We start from the raw sequence: 23025 nt of genomic DNA on the forward strand, positions 1-23025 counted from the left end.
GTGGTGTCACCCTACTGGCAGTGCTGTGTGGCAGAGATATTTGTATCACAAAAGTGAATGGACAGAATTACAAATATTCTGCCCAATAAATCTTGGCATATATGTATTTAGCTGTTTTCTTGGAGTTCAGCTTTAAGTTCTTTGAACGTTTCATGAATCTTAAATGAGTATAGTAATGATAAGGTGCACATTACCTATTTCACTATTATCAGTCTCCACCAGGCCAGCTTGTCAGCTTTACCAGGCCAACCTTTTTTATAAATATCATAAAAAGTTCTTCAAAGCTCCTGCCAGTAACATCACTTTCTGTTGCATGGGTAACAATGCTAAGCCACTGCCTTGCAATTAGCATCAAGGTTGTTAGTTGACAGTTCGAGCTTCTTCATTTCACTTTTTGGGTGTCCAATCTGATAGACCTAATAAGCAGCCCAGTGAACTGAAGAAGCACATATAGTAGACTTGCAATGCTGTTGAGAGGTAGTAGCATAGCACTGTTAGACTGCAACAAGAGGTGCTCTTAAAAATCGATTTTGTTTTTTTTGGTCCCTGCAATATCGTCATCAATGCCAGAAGACCTTAATTTGTAAATTACACTTTAATGGGGTACTACAAATGCCTTAAGCGAAATCCAGATACACTATGATCACGTGCACTCCTCTATCCACATTACAACTTAACTCCTCATAGAATGTTCTTCATAAATTCAGGCTAATTATTACTAATGATACTCTTTTCATAAGCAAATTCTTGGAAATGGTCCCCATATCATTCCCTCCAATAGATTAGATACTATTGATGTTAGGCTGAATGGTCTGTAGTTTCCAGGTATATACCTCAGCCCTTTTTTAAATATCGGTGCCACATTTGCTTTTCGCCAATCATCTGGTACTATTCCAGCCAGTACATTTTCTATCAAAAAATTAGATATAACAGTCTGGCTATAACATGGTTCTTTGAGGTCTCTGGTGTAAGCCACCTGGTTCTGGTGATTGTCTCACACTAAGTTCTTCTAGTCTTTTTTGAACACTCGGCTACCAGCCACAGGGGTACATTCAAAATCCTGTTTTTAATATTGCTTATAGTAAACCCCTCCTTTTTAAACTGAGCAGGGCAATATATTTTATATAGTTGCCTTTTCCCTGTCACTTGTGACCAACTTCTACTGATGGGTCCGATATGTTCTGACCATGCTTATTTGCTCTTAATATATTTGAGAAACTTTTGGGGATTTTTTTTCTCTCCTCCACAATGTGTCTCTTGTAATCTTTTTTAGCTTTAAAACAAACTTGGCACCTGAATTTAAATATGGAGTAAATAATACCTAAAAAAAAAAAAATATTACCTGTCCACCACCTGAATCGGCATTGCAATGAAAAACCCAGTACTTGGTATAGGCACACATCAAAATCCTCCAGGTCTCACACAATACATTGTTTGTATTGCCCAAGTGTTCAGTTTTTAGGCCTTAATATGACTATACATTTGGATTGTACAATCTCTTTAAGATCAGCCATGCAGTGCCAGGGTTTGCCTGATTTTAAACAAATTAAATGAACTTATACACAAAGAAAAAAGTACTGCTCTAATGCTCCTTTGACTGATATCAGCCAGCATGACATGTAGTGAACTGATGCAAGTTGTTTAAAACAGTTTGTCGGGCTACAATATGCTACAGAAAATTGCCAACCGATTGCACACAGGATGCCTCGCTGTGACCAAAACTAAAAAAATAAATAAAGGTAATGTTAGATGTCTTCAGCCCTGCTGTCCACCCACAGGTGAGGTCCCTCAGATGTGTTTCGCCACCTAGTGGGCTTAATCATTGGAGCAAGACTAATTAAATGGACTGTTTAGGTTTGTCCTTATATTACAGTTATATTACAGTTTTGGTAAATTTAAAAGAGAGTGTACAGAGATTGTACAATTAGATTGTATAGTGTATGATCAACTTGAGTGTTGAAATAGGGGGTAGAGAGTGTACCTGGCAGTATACAATACAGGTACTCCTCACTTAATGACCAGGTTCCGTTCCAACGATCAGGTTGTTAAATGAGAAGTCACAAGTAATTAACATTTGAAACATTCTTAACTATTGTACTGTACTGTATTGTGAAAAAAAGGTCTAAACACACAACTCCAGCTCAATAATGTTATTTTAATTTGCATAAGTAAAATTCTGTACTGTACTGTAAAATACAATAATGTATATTGTGTCGTTCTGGTGGGGTGAGCTGGTTGTAAGTCCGAGTGGTCGTTAAACAGGTAAGTCGTTAAACGAGGAGAATCTGTACTGATTTTGTCAAAGCATAATATTTGCATAGGATAGGACTGCATGGTTGATTGGGATGATAGATAGGACATAACACCGGAGCCTGTGTGCTATGCAATGAGACGGTTACTTTGTTTTATATTTAAGGTTATAGATATGATTTAACGTCTGTTGCTCTCACCCAATCAGATTTCATCTTTCATGAGCTTATCACAGAAAATACAAAAAGTTTTTTTTTTTTTAATGGCTTGGGTTATTGAGTGTAATTGATTTACTGCTTTTTCTTTAACAATTTGGGTGCAATAAATGGGCTAATATAAAGGAAAATATTATTATTAAAGTGAAGAGAGATATGGAGGCTGCCATTGCTTACCACCTTCTAAACATGCTAGGTCACTGGCTTTTATTCTGACTCATAATACTGAATACCCAGAACAAGCAGATTGATTAGTAAATTGAGAAAAGCATATATTTTATCTATGTATCTGTTCTAGGTTGGTGAGCCAAAGTTTTGAAGCCATAAACCAGCATGATGGCCAGGCAGTTAGAATTTACAGAAAGAGAAGCCGGCAGTGGCAGCCCCTCTTTATGAACAAAGAGAAAATTCTATAAATTAAGCCAGGTTTATCTGCAAGAGTTGTCTTTTTTCTTGTACGGTATATATTCTGTATTTTTAGTCATAATATCCTCCTGCCAGTACCATCTTAATCAGTCAGCTGAAGCTTGTTTAATAACCTAATGAGCAAATTGGTCTTAGCCGTATTCATCAAGCTGCAATACTGCTTAAGTTGTGCAAAATAACCCTTAAGCCATGCTAAAATTCAATACTATAATTGGTTAAGAGGGCATTTTTAATGCATTAGATAGTGTCTAAAAACAAAAAGACTTGTAATATATTGCAGCTTAGACGTGTTGGCTGCAAAATGTTTCAATTTTTTTAGGCTCTTTTCTTTATTTTCATCTGGCGGTCCTGCCAATAACACACTTCCTGTCATAGGGTGATAACACAAACTCACTGTACTGTATCTGAGCTGTGTTGTAACCATAGGATGACAGGACTACAGAACACCTCCCCCTATGCTCATTTCCCTATAGAACACCTTCCCTTCTTAAAATGGATAGGAGGCAGGAGGTAATTCATAGAAAAAAAATCTAAACCATTCGAATTGGTAATAGCAGAGTCAAAGAGCACAAGAATTTATCAGCTCACTGGATTTCTGGCAAGATTAACACATACTATAACACAATGTTTGCAATAGCATACTACCAGACTGAAGCCTTGTACACAAGAGTGTTTTTCCCGGCAGGAAAACTGCCAGGAGAGCATTTGGCCGGGAATCCCGACCGTGTGTACAGGGCTTAAGGAATTTTTTTCGTTGGAAAATTTGAGAACCAGCTCTCAATCTTTTGTTGGCAGAAATTCCGACAGCAAAAGTCTGATGGAGCATACACACGGTCTGAATTTCCATTCAAAAGCTCACATCGGATTTTTGCTGTCGAAATTTCCAATTGTGTGTACGGCATTACTCTCTTTGCTGTATGTTCTACATAATATATAACAAAACAAAAGAGAGGGCCAGGTTTTCTTGTAATAGTCACATCAAGTGGGGGATTTAAATGTTATCATCAGGATATCAGGCAGAAAAATACTAAATGCAAATGATTAAATTAACCATCATTTACCCAGAAATGAAATGCTAGTTTTTGGTGAACTGATCTTTTAGGAGGAATTTCCAATACAAATTAAAGTGGTTGTAAACCTCTGAAATTAAAAATGAACAAAACATATCCTTCTATAGTGTGTACTTGCCTGAATCCAAAGCACCACTCCACCAGTACACAGCAGGTGAACGACAGCATTGGCTGTGCATGTTTCTGTATGAGACTGTGTAGAGGGGGATATGTCCATTCTTTCCACTCATGTCTCTGTTTACACTCAGCTCCTTGCTCTATGCTGTGCAGTGTGTGTGGCATCAGATCCCCACCCTCTGCGTTCTGTAGTGATCCAGGTATAACTTGCAGTGCTGCTCTAAGCTAAGACAAAGATCTCCCAGCTGGTTGCAGTGAAGGGAGCAGGCAGGTATGCACCATTCAGGGGTGTAAAAGCATCACTGGAAGAAAGGAAGGAACACCGCTCATCGGCCCAGTGCATGAATATGTGAATGAGTGTGGCGTCAGCCAATGCCACTCCAGCCATGTCTTCTGACATGTTTCGCCCCGCACACCGGGGCTTGGTCACAGCTACAATAACCTTTTCACCAGCAGTACCACTTGCTGATGAAATCAAATAGCATGGCAAGACCCACGATATCCAATAGTTCTCTATGAGAATCATTGTATTCAAAAAGGAGCAGCCATGATTTGATTTACGTCAAAATTTTAGTATTCAATTTAAAATTACAATTGTATGGGGTTAGTTATGAAAGACTTATTTTTTTTTGTTGTATTTACTTTGTCTGAGGATGACTAAGGAGCTAAGCAACAGAGTTGAGAAGTCAATTGGGGTTCATCTGTTTTTATTCAGTTCGTTGGCTGATGCTGTCTCCCAGATTCCTAACAGTCTCAATTGACACTGCCCATACTGTTTTGTATGGGGCTTCGTTCTTAGGCACACTTAGGGGAGAGAAGAAAGCTTCTGCTATTAGCATAAGGTCGGTAAGTTGTCTGGGCAATGTCAGATCTCACAGGACTGCGCAATACTGACTCTATCTAATTGCAGCAGACCAAGCACTTAAAATAACACCTGCTGCAGTTTAAAAGAGTACTGTTAGATATGTGGACTGCTACATTTACTGTAACTACACAGTGTTGTCCTATAAACAGACATATACTTTTTTTTTTTTTTTTAATCTTTGTACATCTTGAATTTGTTTAGTGAACTGTCCAATCAGGTTATCTAACTTCCTATACCAGGTTTAAAGAACTTGCAGTCGTCCAGACAATGTGGAACTGTGACTCTCACAACGCTGGCACAGGGGTGCGTACCCCATGCCTATACATTATATTTTTATGATGTTGGCACTCTATCTTTAGTCTTCTCCTACCCAGGACTCTGGAATGCACTCAACCCCTCCTATTCCCTCCTCCCCTTGTGCCCTTTGAGTTCCCCGTCCTTCTTGAAGAATTGTTTATCCTTTCCCTTGTTATGCTGTATTAGCGCCTTCAGATCTTCACTCATAGAGGTCATATTCATTGCGTTCATTCTGAGAAGGCGTTTGTGGCGCCAGCACATCTCTACATTAACTGAGATTAGTATACATTACTTACATGCCCGGAATGAAGCAAAGGCTGTTGGGTAACCATGAACACTCTGGGTCATTTTAAAGAACTGGATCACAGAAAATCCACTATGATTATCAGAAAACAATCAGATATTCATATTCACTTTCAAAATCAACCCTACAGAATACCTGAATATTCCGTGGATTGCATTAACAATTTTTTTCTAGTGAACCAGTTTTTACATTTCTCACATTATGCCAAATCATACCAATTGATGATCACATCACTTTAAATGGACAGTCCACCTAAAACTGATACTCTTGGTAACTGGCCACTTGGGGCTGTTTCACCAGCTTTGTTTACAGCTTAAACCTGAGACCACCACTTTGGTTTTAACAACTCCATCATGCAGTCTGTGGTCTGAGGCTTGTGAAGACAAGAAGCTCCAGTTTTTGGAGACATTGGCCATCGTTGTTGTTCTACTTTTGGTAAGTCAACACCAAAGGTGTCCACAGTGCATCCCATCTCTTTCCAAAAAGACAAATGTTCACACAATTTGATCCTTACGTCAGCAGATTTAGATCCCTTAAAGTGCTCCATACGTGCCTACACATTGGACAACTCTGTGATGTGCATGGTGGTCTTTATACCTCCTTAGGCTGAAGGAGGAGTGAAAGCTACATAAGGAATTAGAAGGGCTATACCTTGTAATGGCCATAACATCTAAGGAGACCTAGGAACTAAGGTGTAGTGATCTTGGAAAAAATATATGAGCACCCAAATTGTATATTAAGCCAAGTGGTAATTTGACTCATAGCCAAAACTGAAGTATCAGACGTGCACAAATTGACACTTTAGATTGTTACTGTAAAGCACTTCCGCAAGGTCCACCTATTCCCTAAACCCTGCAAACAAATTTAAAAAACAATCTGTGGCGGGAAATATTGACAATATGCACAAGCATGATATGCACACGATTTTCAAAGTGCATAGGGTGACAGCCAGTGGCATTGCTATAGAGGGTGTGAATCGCACATGGGTGACACCCGTCAAAGGGGTGTCTGACCACGATGGTGTCACCCCATCTGTGCTGGCTCAAAACTAAGAGAGAGCCCGATGAGGGGGGTTTGCTGGGCAGGACAGAGCCTGATGGGGGCTAGACAGGGGAGACCCCATGGGGGGTGACACCATGTTTTCCTGCACCAGGTGACACCAACCCTGTTGACGCCATCGGTGACATCCTGTGGAAAATGGTTTTCTTGCAGTTTGAGCTACTTAACATTCTCCAGGATCTAGTCTGAATTAGGATAATGTCACCCTTGCCTAGGTGTCATGGGAGGAAAATATGGAGAAGGGTAAATATATTTTGCATGTGTTTTCGCCCCAACAGGGTTTTTTATGCACCTTCTAAATTTTAGGGAGGTGGAGGGGGAACCTTGAATAAGTGGACCTTGTTACTGATGTGTATGGTCCACCTTAAACATAAAAGAAGATGTAATCCTAACAGATTACCTTTTTCTTCGTTTATAGAAATATTAACTGTATTTAATTCCCCTTATAGCAGTTATGTAATATGTTTATATAGTAAACCATAGCTTTATTTGAAAATCATAATTCACTGTGGACCTCTTATTTGATATTTGCTATGTGAAATCATTCTGTCCAGTGTCCACTGTCTTAGAAAAAAAGTAATGTGACATCAATTTTTATGAGCATCTATTCCTCATTGAATACGAACAAAACAAAACAAAAACACCATTTTCACATTAAAATTCAAGACCCATTTGGGATAAGAACAAAAAAATTTGAGTAAGACAAACACAGGGTGAAGTTCTTGCTATCTCAACCTTCCACTGCTCTGTCTCTAAGCAGTGAAAGAAGAAATTAACTTTGTTATTTCTCTGGAAGATTTGAAAATTGAGCCTAAATCTCATTTAAAATTAAAATTGCTAATGATTGCTGGTTGTGGTAAAAAAATCTATCAAGAATCCAGAGAAATAAGTACTTTCCTTTGTCATTGTTTTGCACTTGAATTAAAAATGGTGTTCTTTAAAGCACCACCCCTTTTTCATTTCTGCTGTCCAAGATACCAGGCACTAAAATGCATATGAAATTTACTAACATTCCAAAAATAAATGTAAGACAAGCACTGCATCTATCCTTAATGTTCTAAAGGATATTCATTCATTAATATGAACATTTCGCTATGTGCTATTTAAGAGAAATTACATGGCCAAACCAATTCCAGCCTTGTTGTAAACTGAGACTTGCTCACCAACATTCATTCACTTATCACTTCATTATTTAATATTAACATAAAAGGAAACATGTCAAAGCAAAACTATGGCCATTTTATAGCTTTATTTGCCACCTAATAGAATAGCCATGTAACATAGCATGAAGCTGAGATTGCATCCCATTAGCAATGCATGTTGACTATGGAAAGGGGCATGGTGCTTTAAGGCTATGTATATCCTCTAGGGTGACTGTTGATTTTCTACACAAATTTTGCTTGATCCATCAAAAAAAGGATTCCTTTGTGTGTCCAGTTTCAGAAAATGTCTAGTATGTTTTTCTTTGTTTAGAGCATGCCATTTGGGGGAAAATATGGACCCATTTTAAAACCCGTACCTCACCCCCAGTGTTCCTGGTCTGAGATGATAAAGGTATACAGTGCACTTATATTTACTTCACTTTGTTGCGTGTTAGGAAAAACAACACAAATCAGGAGTTGTCCTTTATTTTATTTTTTGTATATGACCATCAGTACAATGTCCATTTCATATACAATGGACATTGTTATATATCTCAAAAATTGTTATACGTGCCAAGGTTTGGTTACAAATCATCTGTAAGACTTCCTCTTCCTATTAACTTTCAAAATGGCCAAACAGGAAAGTGGAATGATGTCGACCCCCATCGCTGTACCATATAAACTAAAATTTCACAACTTTGAAACTACAAGTTTGAGATCTTTTATCCAGAATCTTGGGGCAGAAAATTCAGTGTAGGTGGGTTTTAAGAGTTTTGGAATGTGTATTTTAAAATTTGCAAATCTATAATTGAAATTATATTTTTTGTCATCATATTTGCAATGCCAGGAATTATGACACTTTAAAAAGAAAAAGTATATATTTTGAGCTACATGGTGATCATAACTATTTGTGTGATGTGGTCACTTAAAACTAGCTATTATTTAAAAAGAATATTTTTATATACCTTGAAAGAAGGATCACAGGATAGAAGATCACGTAGCTGTAGTTTACTTTTATATGTTACGCAAATGGGGTAAACACATGATGATCGTGGCAAATTACTAGAACTGTTGTCATTAGTCTATGGTTTTGTCTCTGACGTATTTGGCTTTTTTGCCATATTAACTATTGTCAGTTGATATATAACTTTATTGACTGGTTCTTTAAACTTTTAATGCAAACACACAGTAAACTGTTCTAAAAACTTTTCCCTGCATAATTGTTTTCTATCGAGCAAGGAAACTCTCATTAGCTTGAATTGAGCTGTAGTTGACTTGCTTTATGGCAGGGTCGATTAACATTTTTAAAGCCACTGTGCTGTGATATATTGTTATTTCCTAATGTTATTTATAGTGCTATTGTTGTCAAATAGTGAATTTTCTTCAGTTCTGTTCTTTGGTTGTCATTATTTTTGACATCATACAACACATCTAGAAACTAATGTAATTGTGGTGACATTTTTGTACCATTGTGTGTGCTGTCTGTGTTTCCACCACAAATCTGAATACATTTTTATTTTAGTATTTAGGATCAATGCTGATAAAGGAATTGAGGGGGACGGAGTCAACACAAGATGCCTGTTCGAAAATGAGGGTAAGCTTTGATGACAGAATAAGACTGCAAAAAAAAAAATATATATATATATATATATCACATTAGATGCAGTCATTTTATTATTAGTAGGAAGGCAAAAGTTGACATGTGTCACAAAGTTACAGTTTGTTATCTCACCAGTAGAGCATTTACAAAACAACCTGACATTTGGTAGAACTTTGTCTCCTGGTCTGCCACTGCATGCTCCCACTGATTTCTATATTTGTAGTATCCATGTTTTACAACAAAATAAAATATAAAAATTTAAAGGGAAAAAAGTTTGCTTAAAAATGTGTGTTAATTTACAAGAAATGTTATATACACAGTATATACTGTATGTATCCCATGAAGTTGTAACTTCTGTTTGCTACCATTTCATTCCTGGATGCAAAGTCAATTTTAGTGTTAATAGCATTTCTTTATATGGCCTGCCTTAAAATGTTCATGCAGAATTTTCAAAGATGGTAAAGTAGTACCCATAGTGTATAGTTATACCCCAGAATTAAATTTTAACCAAGATTGCATTCTGACCAGACCCATCATTTTGTATGCCACTCTATTGGCTGATGAGGCCATCAATCAATTTTAGTGACCAGTGGGTGAAAATAGGTGCGCCGCCTGATGTCTGGTCTGAAGTTTGTAGGCAGTCCGAAAATAAAATTAGGATGCTTGCAGGCACCTGGAAATGTGTGCTCTTCAGTCGGAAGGTCAATTTGTGATGTTTCAAGATGCCATAGATTTGCAGAACTTAAGGATTATTCAAACTAAAACATATATTTCGGTTTTTGATAGATGCCTAAGGAGAAAACAATGTATATTTACAGTAGTTATTAGGACAATGGTTTTAAACAAATTCCCACTGACCACAGTAGCTGGCCTTACAATGGCCTATTTCACTTGCAGCTCCTTTGAATGCCTAATGTATGTTCACAGCAATAGATTCCAGATGCAAATACCACACTTAGAATCAACTCCAGACCTTTTCCCTGCTTAATTGATGAAGAAATAACGAAGAAGAAGCCCACACCTGGCCACGAAACAGCTTTTGATTCAATTGTCCAATTACTTTCGGTCCCGGATGGCTATTCTTAAAAGCTTTAATTCCTAAACCCTTCCTCCGATTTGGATGTGCATACCCTCAAATTAAACCTGAGAGTGTGCACTATTAGCCCATATCCATTATATAACTATGGCTTGAATATGTTTTGGTAAATACCTGAAAAAACAAAAATTGTGCAAGTGTCCAAATATATATGGACCTAACTATATCTAGCCACATGCAAAATAATCTACATAGGTGCCCCGGTCCACTGATGGTAGGGGGTGCTCACAGGGCTGGAGGAGATGTATAGGCAGTCTACCCCCAAGCTGATATCACTTCCGCCCTATACCCACAAGGTCTCAGAACTTCTCCTTCAGCCCTGTGAGCACCACCAGCGGCCCTGATTTGCTCCCATTGGCGGCCCGGGGGACATATGCAGATTATTTTGCATGTGGCCAGATATGTGCTGTGAGTTCTAACATTTTAACTGCCCACTAGATGGCGCTTTAAACCCTTTCTATATACACACACAGGGGAGCAGTGAGGAAATTGCATGCGATTGGAACAGGAATCCCACAACATTCATGTTCTTTTTTTTTTTTTTTTTTTAATTTTCCTTTTTATTTCGTTTCTTTTCCAAGAAAAAAAAGCAAGAAAGTGATACAGGAAACATAAGAAGAGGACTAAGCATAGTCCTATACATCAACATATGTATGGAAATTATATTTATTCTCTCTCTTCAACTCTATTTACTATTCATAATATCTGTATCACTACTAGTTTCAATCCATTCCTCTATAATAGACCAAATACTTTCTACTTCTAAACTAAATTTCAGACTACCCGAGTATTCCATCTCCCACTAAATATCCATTTATTCTTTATCTAAAGTACTAATTCCCTCCTTATTCCCGCAGCACTTCCTTCCTCATTTTATCCCCCCTTTCCTTCCCCCCTTATCCCTACCTCTAGACCCCCTTCTTCCCCCATTCCCCTCCTCCAGCCGTCTATCCTCAGGCCGGAGAGAAGAATTAGGAGAAGAGAAGAGAAAAAAAAAATTCTTAATAAGACAATACAATACACCCCTCCTCCGCTGTCCTCCAACCGTGCGCAAAATGTTCTCTCTCCTATTTTCCTTCTTTCTTCCATCTACTACCCTTTATCTTATTCTCCTATTAGCTTTTTACCTTCCTCCGACTGTAAAAATAATTCCCAAGGTGCCCATATCATTTTAATTTGCTGTTTCTTATCTATTGTTTTTGGGAGGAGTTTCTCCATTATCCCTATTTTCCTTACTTTTTTCAGCCACATAGATATTGGAGGTGCCTCGGGGTCTTTCCATTTTGTTGCAATGCAACTTTTCGCCGCATTTATCAAATGACACATCATTGATCCCTTATATCTCACCGGATATATTTCAGCATGATGTAGTAGAAAAAACGATGGGTCATCTGGAATATGATATTCCGTAAATTCTTGTGTAATTCTCCGTACTGTTTCCCAGAATTGTTGTATTATTGGACATCCCCAAAATGTATGTAGCATTGTCCCTTTCTCCCCACAGCCTCTCCAACATCTATCTGACATTTCAGGAAAAAATGTGTTTAAACGCGCTGGCGTATAGTACCATCTTGTTAATATTTTATAATTTAATTCTTGTATTTTCGTGCATCTTGAAGAATTTAATGCTAAATTTATAATATTTTGGCTTTGTATTGGGGAAAAAACTTGGCCTAAATCTCTCTCCCATTTTACTAGGCTCGACATTCTAAAGTCTTCTGGTGGTGCAGTCAATAATATATACATTTTAGAGACCTTGAGCATTCATGTTCAAGTAGCATGTAATTCTTTGCAGTGTGATTTGCACCAATTTTTTGTGTAAGACAAGGAGAGCATTTTTTCAAGAAAAATTTGCACTGAGAGGGAAGAGTAAAATTTTGAAGCAGAGCCTCGATATGTAGAGCCTCGATATGTAATGGAAAGTACTGTGCATACTGTATAAAATCACAATTTATACTGTGATGTTTGGGGAATTCACTTAATTGTAGTAGCGCTTTCCAGTTCACGCCAGACAGGAACTTTGGGCCAGATTCACATATACTTGCGGCGGTGTAACGTATCATCTATACGTTACACCGCCGCAAGTTTTCAGCGCAAGTGCCTGATTCACCAAGCACTTGCGTGTAAACTTACGGCGGTGTAACGTAAAGGCGTCCGGCGCAAGCCCGCCTAATTCAAATGGGGCGTGTACCATTTAAATTAGGCGCGCTCCCACGCCGGACGTACTGCGCATGCTCCGTTTTGAAATTCCCGCCGTGCTTTGCGCGAAGTGACGTAATTTTTTTGAACGACGACGTGCGTAACGTACTTTCGTATTCCCGGACGTCTTACGCAAATAAAAAAAAAATTGAAATTCGACCCGGGAACGACGGCCATACTTTAACATGGCTCATCTAAAGTTAAGCCATGTTAAAGCAGCCGTAACTTTGCGACGGGAAAAAATTACTAGCGACGACGTAACGAACGCGAAAACCTTCGTGGATTGCCGTAAAACCTCATTTGCATACCCGATGCTGGAAAACGACGCAAACTCCCCCCAGCGGCGGCCGAAGTATTGCATCCTAAGATCCGAAGGTGTAAGTCAATTACACCTGTCGGATCTTAGGGCTATCTATGCGTAACTGATTCTATGAATCAGTCGCATAGATACACTCAGAGATACGACGGCGTATCAGGAGATACGCCGTCATATCTCTTCTGTGAATCTGGCCCATTGTTTCAGAGCTTGATAGCCCACTTTTTTTTTAAAAACAAAAATAAAAAGCTCCACAAAATAAACGGTTGCCCTCGCAGGGGTTTCCAACACCACTTCCAAACATTATGTAAAGGTTACCCACACAGGTGTTCAGCATTCCTCCTTCAATGCTTTATAACACTTTTCAATTCAGACCTGTAGGCGGGTCCTCAGACCAGTTTACAGTACCACTGCTTTCGCATGCAATCTGTGCACCTCTCTCATGCATTATTGGAAGCTATCTCAGCTACCTGTCTCCTGGGTGGAGCCCTGAACTATTGCCAGATCCTTGATTATAAAGGCTGTGCACACCGACACACGCATTCTTTTTTCCCCAATAAAATCTAGACACCGGGTTAGAAGCTTCTTCCTTCACAAAGCTCTTCAAAGACTCTGGACTCCAGACACCAATATGGGAGTTTCAAAACCAAGAGAAACCCTAAAGAGCCGTTTCTCCAGAGGGGATCTTCTGGAGCCCCTCAATCTGCATCTTTAAGATCCCTGTTACTTTTGCCCATTTCAACCCAATGGCAGGGCACATCACTGTCAAAATACGTAGGAGCAAGGATATGAAAACTTGAATACATATTCTGGAGTTTTTGGGAGCCTGAGATGACCCAGCCACTGAACAGTCTATGCAAAGTTAGCACGCAGTCACGTTGTCAAGCAAAAAAGGACTTACTATGTTGTAGGAAGTATTTGGAGCTTTCAGAATTTGTTTCACTCAACTGCAACAATTAGATAGAGGGGATGAGGTGCTAAAAGCCTGGAGAGGGACTTTAACACTTAAAATGCTGTGTGTGGTCCTGTCCACACCCTATGCCCACTGTCTGCATCTTTTACACCATATACTTTTATTACCGCATCAATATGCCACTTCAGTCAGGCTCTCGAAAAGCACCAGCACAGCAAAGTTCCAAGGGCATAAATTATTTCCTAAACAGAATACATAATTAATGAAGAACCAGCAAGGATCACGGCAGCGATTACATCCTCACTTCTCTTGTTCTGTCATTTTTTTCACGGCAGCTTTAGATAAATTGCCAACTAAGCGTCGCAGACGTATGTTAGATCACCCAGGCATTATGTGTAGCTGTCAAAATTGCATCTCTTGGATTAACTCTTTAGAACCCCATTTATTAATTGTGCTATTGCCTTTTAATTTACAGAACGTACCCACTAGCAGGTACCCAATCTCCAGTAGTTCTTTAAGGGTTAACAGTAGGGATCAGGTTGAAGGTTAGACTTACGGGTAAGGGTTAAAGTAAATTTGGGCTTTACACTCTATGGGTTCACTTTTGGGTTAAATAACTTTTCAGGTGTAAAAAATGATTTCTTTAGGTGTCTAAAATTCACACAGAATAAGTTATTCATGAAGAAAATACCTGTACTGAAATTGTTGACTGCAAAACCCTTTGACGAAAATAGCCAAATCATTTTTCAGGAACTGAAAACTAGTGTACCAAATAATGTGGTACAAGTCGATCTCAGAAATGTTATTCAGCCATGGTACAGAACGTTTGTTCTGTAAGACATGCCACTATGCCAGTCATTGAACCGTACCAATGTGCCATAGTTTGAGAGTAATGAAAATGATGCTGGTCACATTTATTTGATTTATTTATAAAGCACTGACATTTTTTGCTGTACTTCACAGTGTACCTAGTCCAATCACAACAGTCGCTGTCAAGAAGGAATGTTAAAGCTGAATTCTAGACAGACAGCTTGGTACACAGATGAAATATCCAGTCCTAAGATTTACAGACTGAAAAAACAGGTACACGCCTCCCCCCCCTAAAAAAAAGAGAAGGGGGGGAGAGAAACAAAGAGTACTTCCACATTTGGGTGAAATTCCTCTTTAAGCTTTAAAAGACAACTGTACTTTTAGTACAGTTGAGTGCAGCCTGTAATGTTACATACTTACCTATCTCACCATTCCAGCAATCTTCTCTGTATGGCCTTACCTGGTGCCATACAGCCTTTCCTCTGAAAATTTTCGCACTGGATCGTCTTCATAGTGCACATGTGTTAAGCTGACCCATTCATTCCAAAGGTAAGTCATGGTCATGGTGGCCTTCAACAGTCTAGTGGAGTACAGTGGAACCTTGGTTTACGAGTAACATGGTAAACGAGTGTTTTAAAAGACGAGCAACTTTTTAAAAAATCCTGACTCGGTTTGCGAGTGTTGTCTCGCAAAACAAGCAGAATTCACGCGAATAAGATGTGCAGTACCGCATTTGGCCAGAGGTGCAGGGGTGCCTGGGACACTCGGAACGGTTTGAAGCCATTCGGAAATGCTCAGAATCACTTGGGAATACTCAGTTCCTGAGTGTTTTTGAGCCTTTCCTTGGGTTTCCGATGTCAGCCGAGCTGTCCCCGAGTATTTCCGAGGCTCTCCGGCACCCCCCACCTCTGGCCACATGCGGTATTGCATGCCATAGAAGAACAAATTATCTTCATTTCCATTGACTTCTATGGGGAAATTTGCTTTGATATGCGAGTGCTTTGGATTACAAGCATTCTCCTGGAACGGATTATGCTCGTAATCCAAGGTTCCACTGTATGTCCCTTCTTCAGGAATGAATGGGGCCACTGTCAATAGTTGCTATCTACTATATAAATAGTTATATACAGAGTGTACCTATCTATTATAGGTACTATTTTACAAAATACTTTCCAATTTAGGTGAAAGCCAGGATATCTTTTGGGTTCTGTAAAGAAACTAAAACTTATAAAGGGAATCCAAGACAACATTCAGATCCTGGTGGGATCTGAGTCCAGAATTCCTGATGGCAAAAGTTTTAACCACTTAGTCGCTTTGCTGGCCACCAGTTGCGGTTCGTCCATAGAGGGCGCTGGAGCGCCGCCCCCTCTGGCTCCCGCACACACCACTCACTAATAACATTGATTCATGCATTGCATAAATCCATGTTATTGTCGCCGCTGGCCGGATTCAGATGGTCGGACTCGGATATGAGCGCCGACCACCTGAATAGCGGCAGCTGGTTGGCTGTACGGAAGTGCCTATCAGAGCCAGCGGCTCTAATAGGCTTTCCTAGTACAGCCCTCAGCCTTCCGAATGCTTATTTAGGGAACGTACAGGGGTGCGTTCCTTGGATAAGACTGACAAGCGTCTCAGCCAATCAGGTTGACCGCTTCTGGCTATCGGTAACCTGATTGGCTAAACCGCCCGGGACACACACAGCCGACACCGCCAGTGACACCGCCGCCAGTGACACCACACCGCCCAGGTATTGTGTCTTTGTCTGATCGCACACAGGGCTGAGCATTCACACCACCAGCTTCCAGCATCCGTGCTTTGTACTACTGCACGTGGGTTGTGTCAGTGGGCTCCCCCCGTGTTGTGTGTGCGGCTCCTGGGCATGCATTTATAGTTTATAGCATATAAATGGTATTTATTGTTTATAAAATATTAATGGCATTTATAGAATATAGAGGGTATTTATAATTTATAGTTTATGCTGGCATGGCACAGTGGCTGCGTTTGATGGCATGGCACAGTGATGACAATTGATGGCACAGTGGCTGCATTTGATGGGCACAGTGAGGCTGCAATTTTTTTTTTCATTTGCGCCCCCCAAAAAATTTGAGCACCAGCCGCCACTGCTGGCCACATTTACTGAGGACATTCCCCTTAGTTTGCCCAACGTATGTAATGTACAGCAAAGCTTAAAGAGTGCAGAAGTTTGGAATAAATAACATACAACATATTGTATAGAGTGTGGTGGTCAAGAGTATGTAACATACAACATGGAGTGTAGGATGCAGGATCAGCAGCATATAGCATACGATGTGGGAGTGGGAATGTTAGAGCTCTGATGTCAGTGGCAGTAGGCATGTTGCAGTGATAGACGTCAGTGAGGGCACGAAATGCACTTGGCACTGCTGTCAGGGGTTACTTATTTGAGAGGATAGGCTGCTTGTCATGTCCCACCAGCTCTGGCTCTGCCAAGTGAGATCAGTTTTAGAACTATACAGATTCTGATGATCCCTCCATAGTTTGGGCATTTTTGTTGATAATACAGTGTACTGTTATAATGCACCCACTTAAGGTTTGCATACCCTGACTGCTAGCAGAGCAGGATAATAAAGCAGAGGTTATAAAATAATTTCCCTTTCAGCTTCTGTATCTTGAGCCTCAGCGTGCATTGTGTGGCTATGACATTTGATCTTGTTTAATACTAAGGGTCGGGCCACACATGGAAAAAAATAAAAAATAAAACAGACAAATAAGCAACGAGTTAACTGCAATAATTTTATTAACGCTAAAAGCATGTATCAAAAATAAAAATAATAGACATGTAAAAAATGTTAATGTTAAGGGTAGCCAGTAGACTGGGGATTGCATAAGACCGTTGGTCTAGGGGGGCATGAGTTATAAATCGGACCCTGAGTGCCTTACACTAGCTCTTGACAGCGTTATGGATAGACTGAAATGTAGATAATGCACACCGTGCTGGTGACTTTGAGAAATGGGACAATGATCCACTGCATCGAGAAAAAAAATCAATGAACCTTAAGACAATTCCCGAGCGGGGTTGAAGCATAGGTCCTTTCCTTCCCTGCCTCTTTCAAAGGACTATGAATGCATTGATTTTCATTATACCACTGTACACTCAACTTTCATTTTTCACTCCTTTGAGGGAAAGCATCTGGTGGGTTTATTAAAGGCAAAGATTGAATAGGAACAAGATTCGTTGTCAGCCGACAAGAGGTATTGCAGGTGACTCTATCTCATCCCATAATATAAACCTCTGGAGGGTTCTGTTTTTCTTTTCAAAGATTAATTCTGACAATGATCTTGATTAGTCCTTGTGCATTAAAGATGTAGCTCCATTCAGAACTGCCATTGTCTTTGTTCACTGCTAAGTGCTTTTTTCTTCATTTAAATTTTCTTTTTATAAGTTTTTTTTCTTGAATTCATTCTATTTTTTGGCAGCCCGGAGTCTGCATTATTCAGATAAAGTAAAAATAATTGAAACAGTGGAAGTTTTCATTTGTTGAGAAAAACTTTGACAACTTTTCAGGGGTAAAGTTCCTGGTTCAGGCAAGAAATCACCTTCTAGAGCAGTGGTTCTCAACCTGGGGGTCAGGACCCCCTCGGGGGTCAAATGGTGATTTGCCAGAGGTCACCAAATCCTGGGCTGTACCTGAAGCCCGCACTGTTCTCCCAGGAAGGGAGATAAGAGGGGGAGGAACAAAGAAAAAGGGAGAGAAGGGAAAAAAAGAGAGCAAGAAAGACAGTTAGAGGGAGGGATGGGGGAAAAAAACAAGGAATTAGGATAGAGAGAGATGAAAGGGAAAGAAAGTTGAACAAAGAAAGAGTGGTACATCCTAAAATGTACTATAAGGGGTTTTAATATTGTACGAGTGGAAAGCACTCAGGGAGCGCTAAATGTCCGCGGGTTAGGGGCACAAATTACTTGTCTTGCTTTGGGTTCTTTCAACCCACGCTATGAAAATAATTTTACTGTCAGGGGTCCCCACAACTTGGGAAATTTTATCAAGGGGTCACGGCACTAGAAGGATGAGAACCACTGTTCTAGAGGAATTAAGCGAACAAACCAAATGTAAATTTGCCCTGGTTTCCAAATAATTTTACAAACAGACTAAAAAAAGTGTAAAACTACTAGCTAGACTATCACAAGGCAGAAGAGCTAACATGACTGTTACAACATACGTGACAAGACTGGTAAGAGCGCTCATAAAACGGAGGATACAGCTATTTAGTTTACTAAGTACTACGAATGATTATATCATTTACACTCTGAGAAATCATGGGACTCTTGTCCTTTGGACTGGCACTGTTTAATCTTTAAATATCTGATGACTCACAGTATGCCTTCAATTTTTCCATGCCAAAGAACTGGAAGAGCCCATTTCTACAAGTGAATTACTTCAAACTTTAAAACAAATGAAACCAGGAAAAAGCCCAAGCACGAACAGGTTTCCCTTTCCCTTTCCTTATTCCTCACTACCTACAGCCTTTTTAAATTCTTAGACCAAACCCAACCCCTCCCCTACAAATGCTTGAAACCCATATCACTGTCCTACACAAGAAAGGAAAAGACACTACTCTAGTTCAAAACTACTATCCTACAGTATATCCGTCTTAAATGTGGATATCAAATTATATGTAAAAGTGCTCTTAAACTGCTTGCTTCTCCTATTGCCATCACTGATCTCACTAGATCGGTCGGATTTATTCTGGGAAAGGACCCCATGACAACACTATCAAATCTATCAATATCCATCATTGGTTGACCCACTCCAACACCAATGGCTTTTTTCTCTCAATGGATGCAGAAAAGGCATTCGGCAGTATGGCCTGGGATTATTTGTAGGCAGTTCTCACCTCTATTTGCTTGGGAGATTTTATGCGTACAAGCATCCACAGCCTCTACTTTTGTCCCCAGGCCTGGGTGAAAGTTAACAGCCACCTGTTGGACGACTTTCCCATCTGAAATGAAAACTAGATGGGTGTCCACTATCCCCGATCATTATTGTTCTAACTTTAGAACCTTTTCTTTGCTGGGTGCGGGCTCATAGGGAAATAGGAGGCGCCTACATTGGTGATAGGGAATATACGCTTTCAGCTTTCAATAAAGACATTCTATTATTTCTTTCCAACCCCCTGACCACATTGCCCAATATTCTCAAAGAACTGAAGCTGTTTTTTTCTCTTTACCACTTTAAAATAAATCTCACAAAATCTTACGCATTGAATGTGAACTTGTCACACACTTTGGTCATGCCAGACTGAGTTTCCATTTGTTCGAAACTTGGGGGCTGTTACCTTTCTTGGGTTCCAGTTTCCTACCACCCTTACAGAACCATACACGTGAAACTTTATGACTCGTCTTGCCTGAGGCAATGGGATAAAGCCATTCACTGCTGGTTCTGCAGAGCCTTTACTTTAAAAATTTATATTTTGCCAAGGTTTTTTTTATGTATGGCAAGCTGTTTCTATTTGATTATCCACAACTTTTTTTTACAACACTGTGAAATGTATTCAGTACCTTTATCTGTAAAGGCTGGATGCTGAAATTCTGTTTGACACATCTCTTCAACTTTAGGCACAAAGGTGGCCTTCGGGTCCCGACCTCAAACGATTTCATAAAGCATGTCTCTAACCAGATTAATTGTCTGGTGCTTACGTGCCTAAACAAAAGACTGGATTTCTATTGAGCAGCCTATGACTAAATACCTTGATCTCCATACCCTGGCTTACCTTGTCTGAGTTCTTTAGCCACCTGGAGCCTCATCCCTTGATTGGACCGACTTTGCTTTGTTTTTGTGAACTACAAAGCTTAGCCTGTATCTCCACAGCCCCGGGTCCCATGACCCCTTTCCTGAATAACTCAGAGTTCCCCCTGGGCCTACAAGGCTTTTATTTGTGGTATAATTTTAAAAAGCCCCACCCTCACTCAGGGCTAGTATTTTTTTTGGTCAGGATACCATTTCCCCCTGAGCTGACCTCCAACATTAAAGCGGGAGTTCACCCGAAATTTTTTTTTTAACATTAGATTGATGCTCATTTTGTCAAGGGGAATCGGGTGTTTTTTTTTTAAATCGAAGCAGTACTTACCGTTTTAGAGATAGATCTTCTCCGCCGCTTCCGGGTATGGTCTTCGGGACTGGGCGTTCCTATTTAATTGCAATGATGGGTTTAGATTAGCATTTTTTTTTATGACGCACCTTTCTGTGTTCTGGTAATACTTCCAAATTTTTGCATACAAACAACTTACACTGTTCTTGTTTTGCATTACTGCAACATTTTCCCTACCAATTCTGTGTACCATGTCAGTAAATGAATGCAATGTTTTGAAATGCTCATCATAATCTAGTTTGTTATATTCCTATGTTCTGTAACATTAATATTCATATAACGTGCAATGTGTCACCATGTTGAATCTGTATTCTGATCAATTGAACAATTCAATATGGAATTATAAAGTTTAAGAGGCCATACTTATTGGTTTGGTCTGTGTGGTCAGCATACTATGAATCTCTGTGAAAGGGAGATTATACTTCTTTGAATGCTGGCTACTGGGCACTTTTACCCCCTTCCTGCCTAGGCCAATTTTCAGCTTTCAGCTCTGTCATACTTTGAATGACAATTGCGCGGTCATGCTACACTGTACCCATATGACGTTTTTGTCTTTTTTTTTACACAAATAGAGCTTTCTTTTGGTTGTATTTAATCACTACTGTTTTTTTTGTTAAATAAACAAAACAAGACCAAATAATTAAAAAAAAACATATTTTTTTTTAAATTATGCAGACAGGTAATTTTTCTCCTTCACTGATGTTCGCTGATTAGGCTGTACTGATGGGCCATGATAGGCTGCACTGAAGGACACTGATGAGGCAGCACTGATTGGCACTGTTAGGCTGCACTCATGGACACTGAAGAGCACTGAAAGGTGGCACTGATAGGCGGTACTGATAGGTGCTGTTAGGGACTGGTAGGTGGCACTAATGGGCATTGATAGGTGACACTGATGAGAAGACACTGATGGGCACTGATTGACAGCACTGGTGGGCACTGATTGGCAGTGTAGATGTCCCTTTCACACAAGTTGGTTATCGCCTCTCCTCTCCTCATGCTGTCAGTTAGAGGAAAGGAATGTCGATAACTGGCTTGTGTTTACATCGTGATCAGCTGTGATTGGACACAGCTGATCGTGTGGTAAAGGATCGCTGTGATTGCCCCTTTACCCCGATTTGTGATCAGCTGTGTCCTAAGGAGAACTGTCGAAGCCCTGGGCTTGCTGATTTGGCAGCAGTGAGGATACTCATTATCTCTTCATTGGCATCTTGCCCTCTTTTCTTGGTTGCTTTTCTCTCCTTGGTCTTGTTCCCCAGATTTGTATTTTTATTTTGTGTTAAACACAGTACTTATTTAATGGATATGCTACTTGTCCTGTGTGACATGCAATTTGACATTTCAAAGCTAATGTTCAACTGAATGCACATTGTATTTTCTACTGTTACAGCTGTGTTGTTGACCTCATGGAACTTAAAATGTATCTCTAGGCAAAACCTTTTTATTTTTTATTTTGGACAGGGTGATGAAGGGTTAGGTTTTTATTCATTTATTTTATTTTGACATGTTTTTATTGTTTGTGTACACATTGGAGTCATTCATTCCGCTATTTGTACTGGCCACCATTGTCACCAAGAAAGAAAGTGAGGGTAAATCCAAAATTTTAGAGTTGTTTCCAGAGACAACTGTCCAAGAGGAGAATTCCTCCAATTTTGGGTGATTTTCTCAAATTTTCTGTTGTGTCTCTGGGATGGGAAGTGAAGATAAAGTTCCCCAATGGTACATCGAGAGGTAAAAAAAAACCTAGCCAGAGTTTTACCCTTCCCTACTTTATCCAGAACTATTTGGCTAAACGTACTCTTTAATTCTAGAATGAAAAAAAGACCTTAAAAGCTACATGACTCTAGTCTACAATTACAAAACATTTTTAGGTGAACTGACCCCTGATAATCTACTGCTTGCATAGAGTTGATGTAGTCTTTATTTTTGGCATGCAAAAATCCCTGAATGAAAAAGAACCCAACGTGTATTAGTGTAATTTATATTTTGCAGAAATCAACAGAGCAAATGAAGAAAGTCCCCACAATTATCCTAACGGTTTCTTACAAAGGAGTGAAATTCATGGATGCAGCAAATAAGGTGAGCACTCTGTTCTTTGCTTTCACTCAAAATTCCAGTATCTTACTATCATACTGAATTCTGGATCTATAAAAGCTCAATGTAACCCTTTGCTAGGATAACAAAATGCAATTGGCAGCCCTATGTAAAGTACAATTTAGA

At 39.6% G+C, this 23025-nt stretch overlaps 1 protein-coding gene across 4 annotated transcripts in view; it reads left to right on the forward strand.

The window, feature by feature from the left end:
* ANKS1B (ankyrin repeat and sterile alpha motif domain containing 1B) overlaps positions 1-23025 on the forward strand; it is a 177696-nt gene that overhangs the window by 134993 nt on the left and 19678 nt on the right. For 2 of the 4 annotated variants that reach the window (XM_040345220.1, XM_040345221.1), the window contains exons 4-6: positions 8077-8157; positions 9268-9339; positions 22798-22884. In XM_040345220.1, coding sequence (XP_040201154.1) covers positions 8077-8157; positions 9268-9339; positions 22798-22884 — 240 coding nt within the window. The remainder of the gene's footprint in view (positions 1-8076; positions 8158-9267; positions 9340-22797; positions 22885-23025) is intronic. The other 2 variants (XM_040345222.1, XM_040345223.1) reach the window with 1 other exon arrangement.

Source organism: Rana temporaria, chromosome 3 (genome assembly GCF_905171775.1).
Source record: "Rana temporaria chromosome 3, aRanTem1.1, whole genome shotgun sequence".
NCBI lineage: Eukaryota > Metazoa > Chordata > Amphibia > Anura > Ranidae > Rana > Rana temporaria.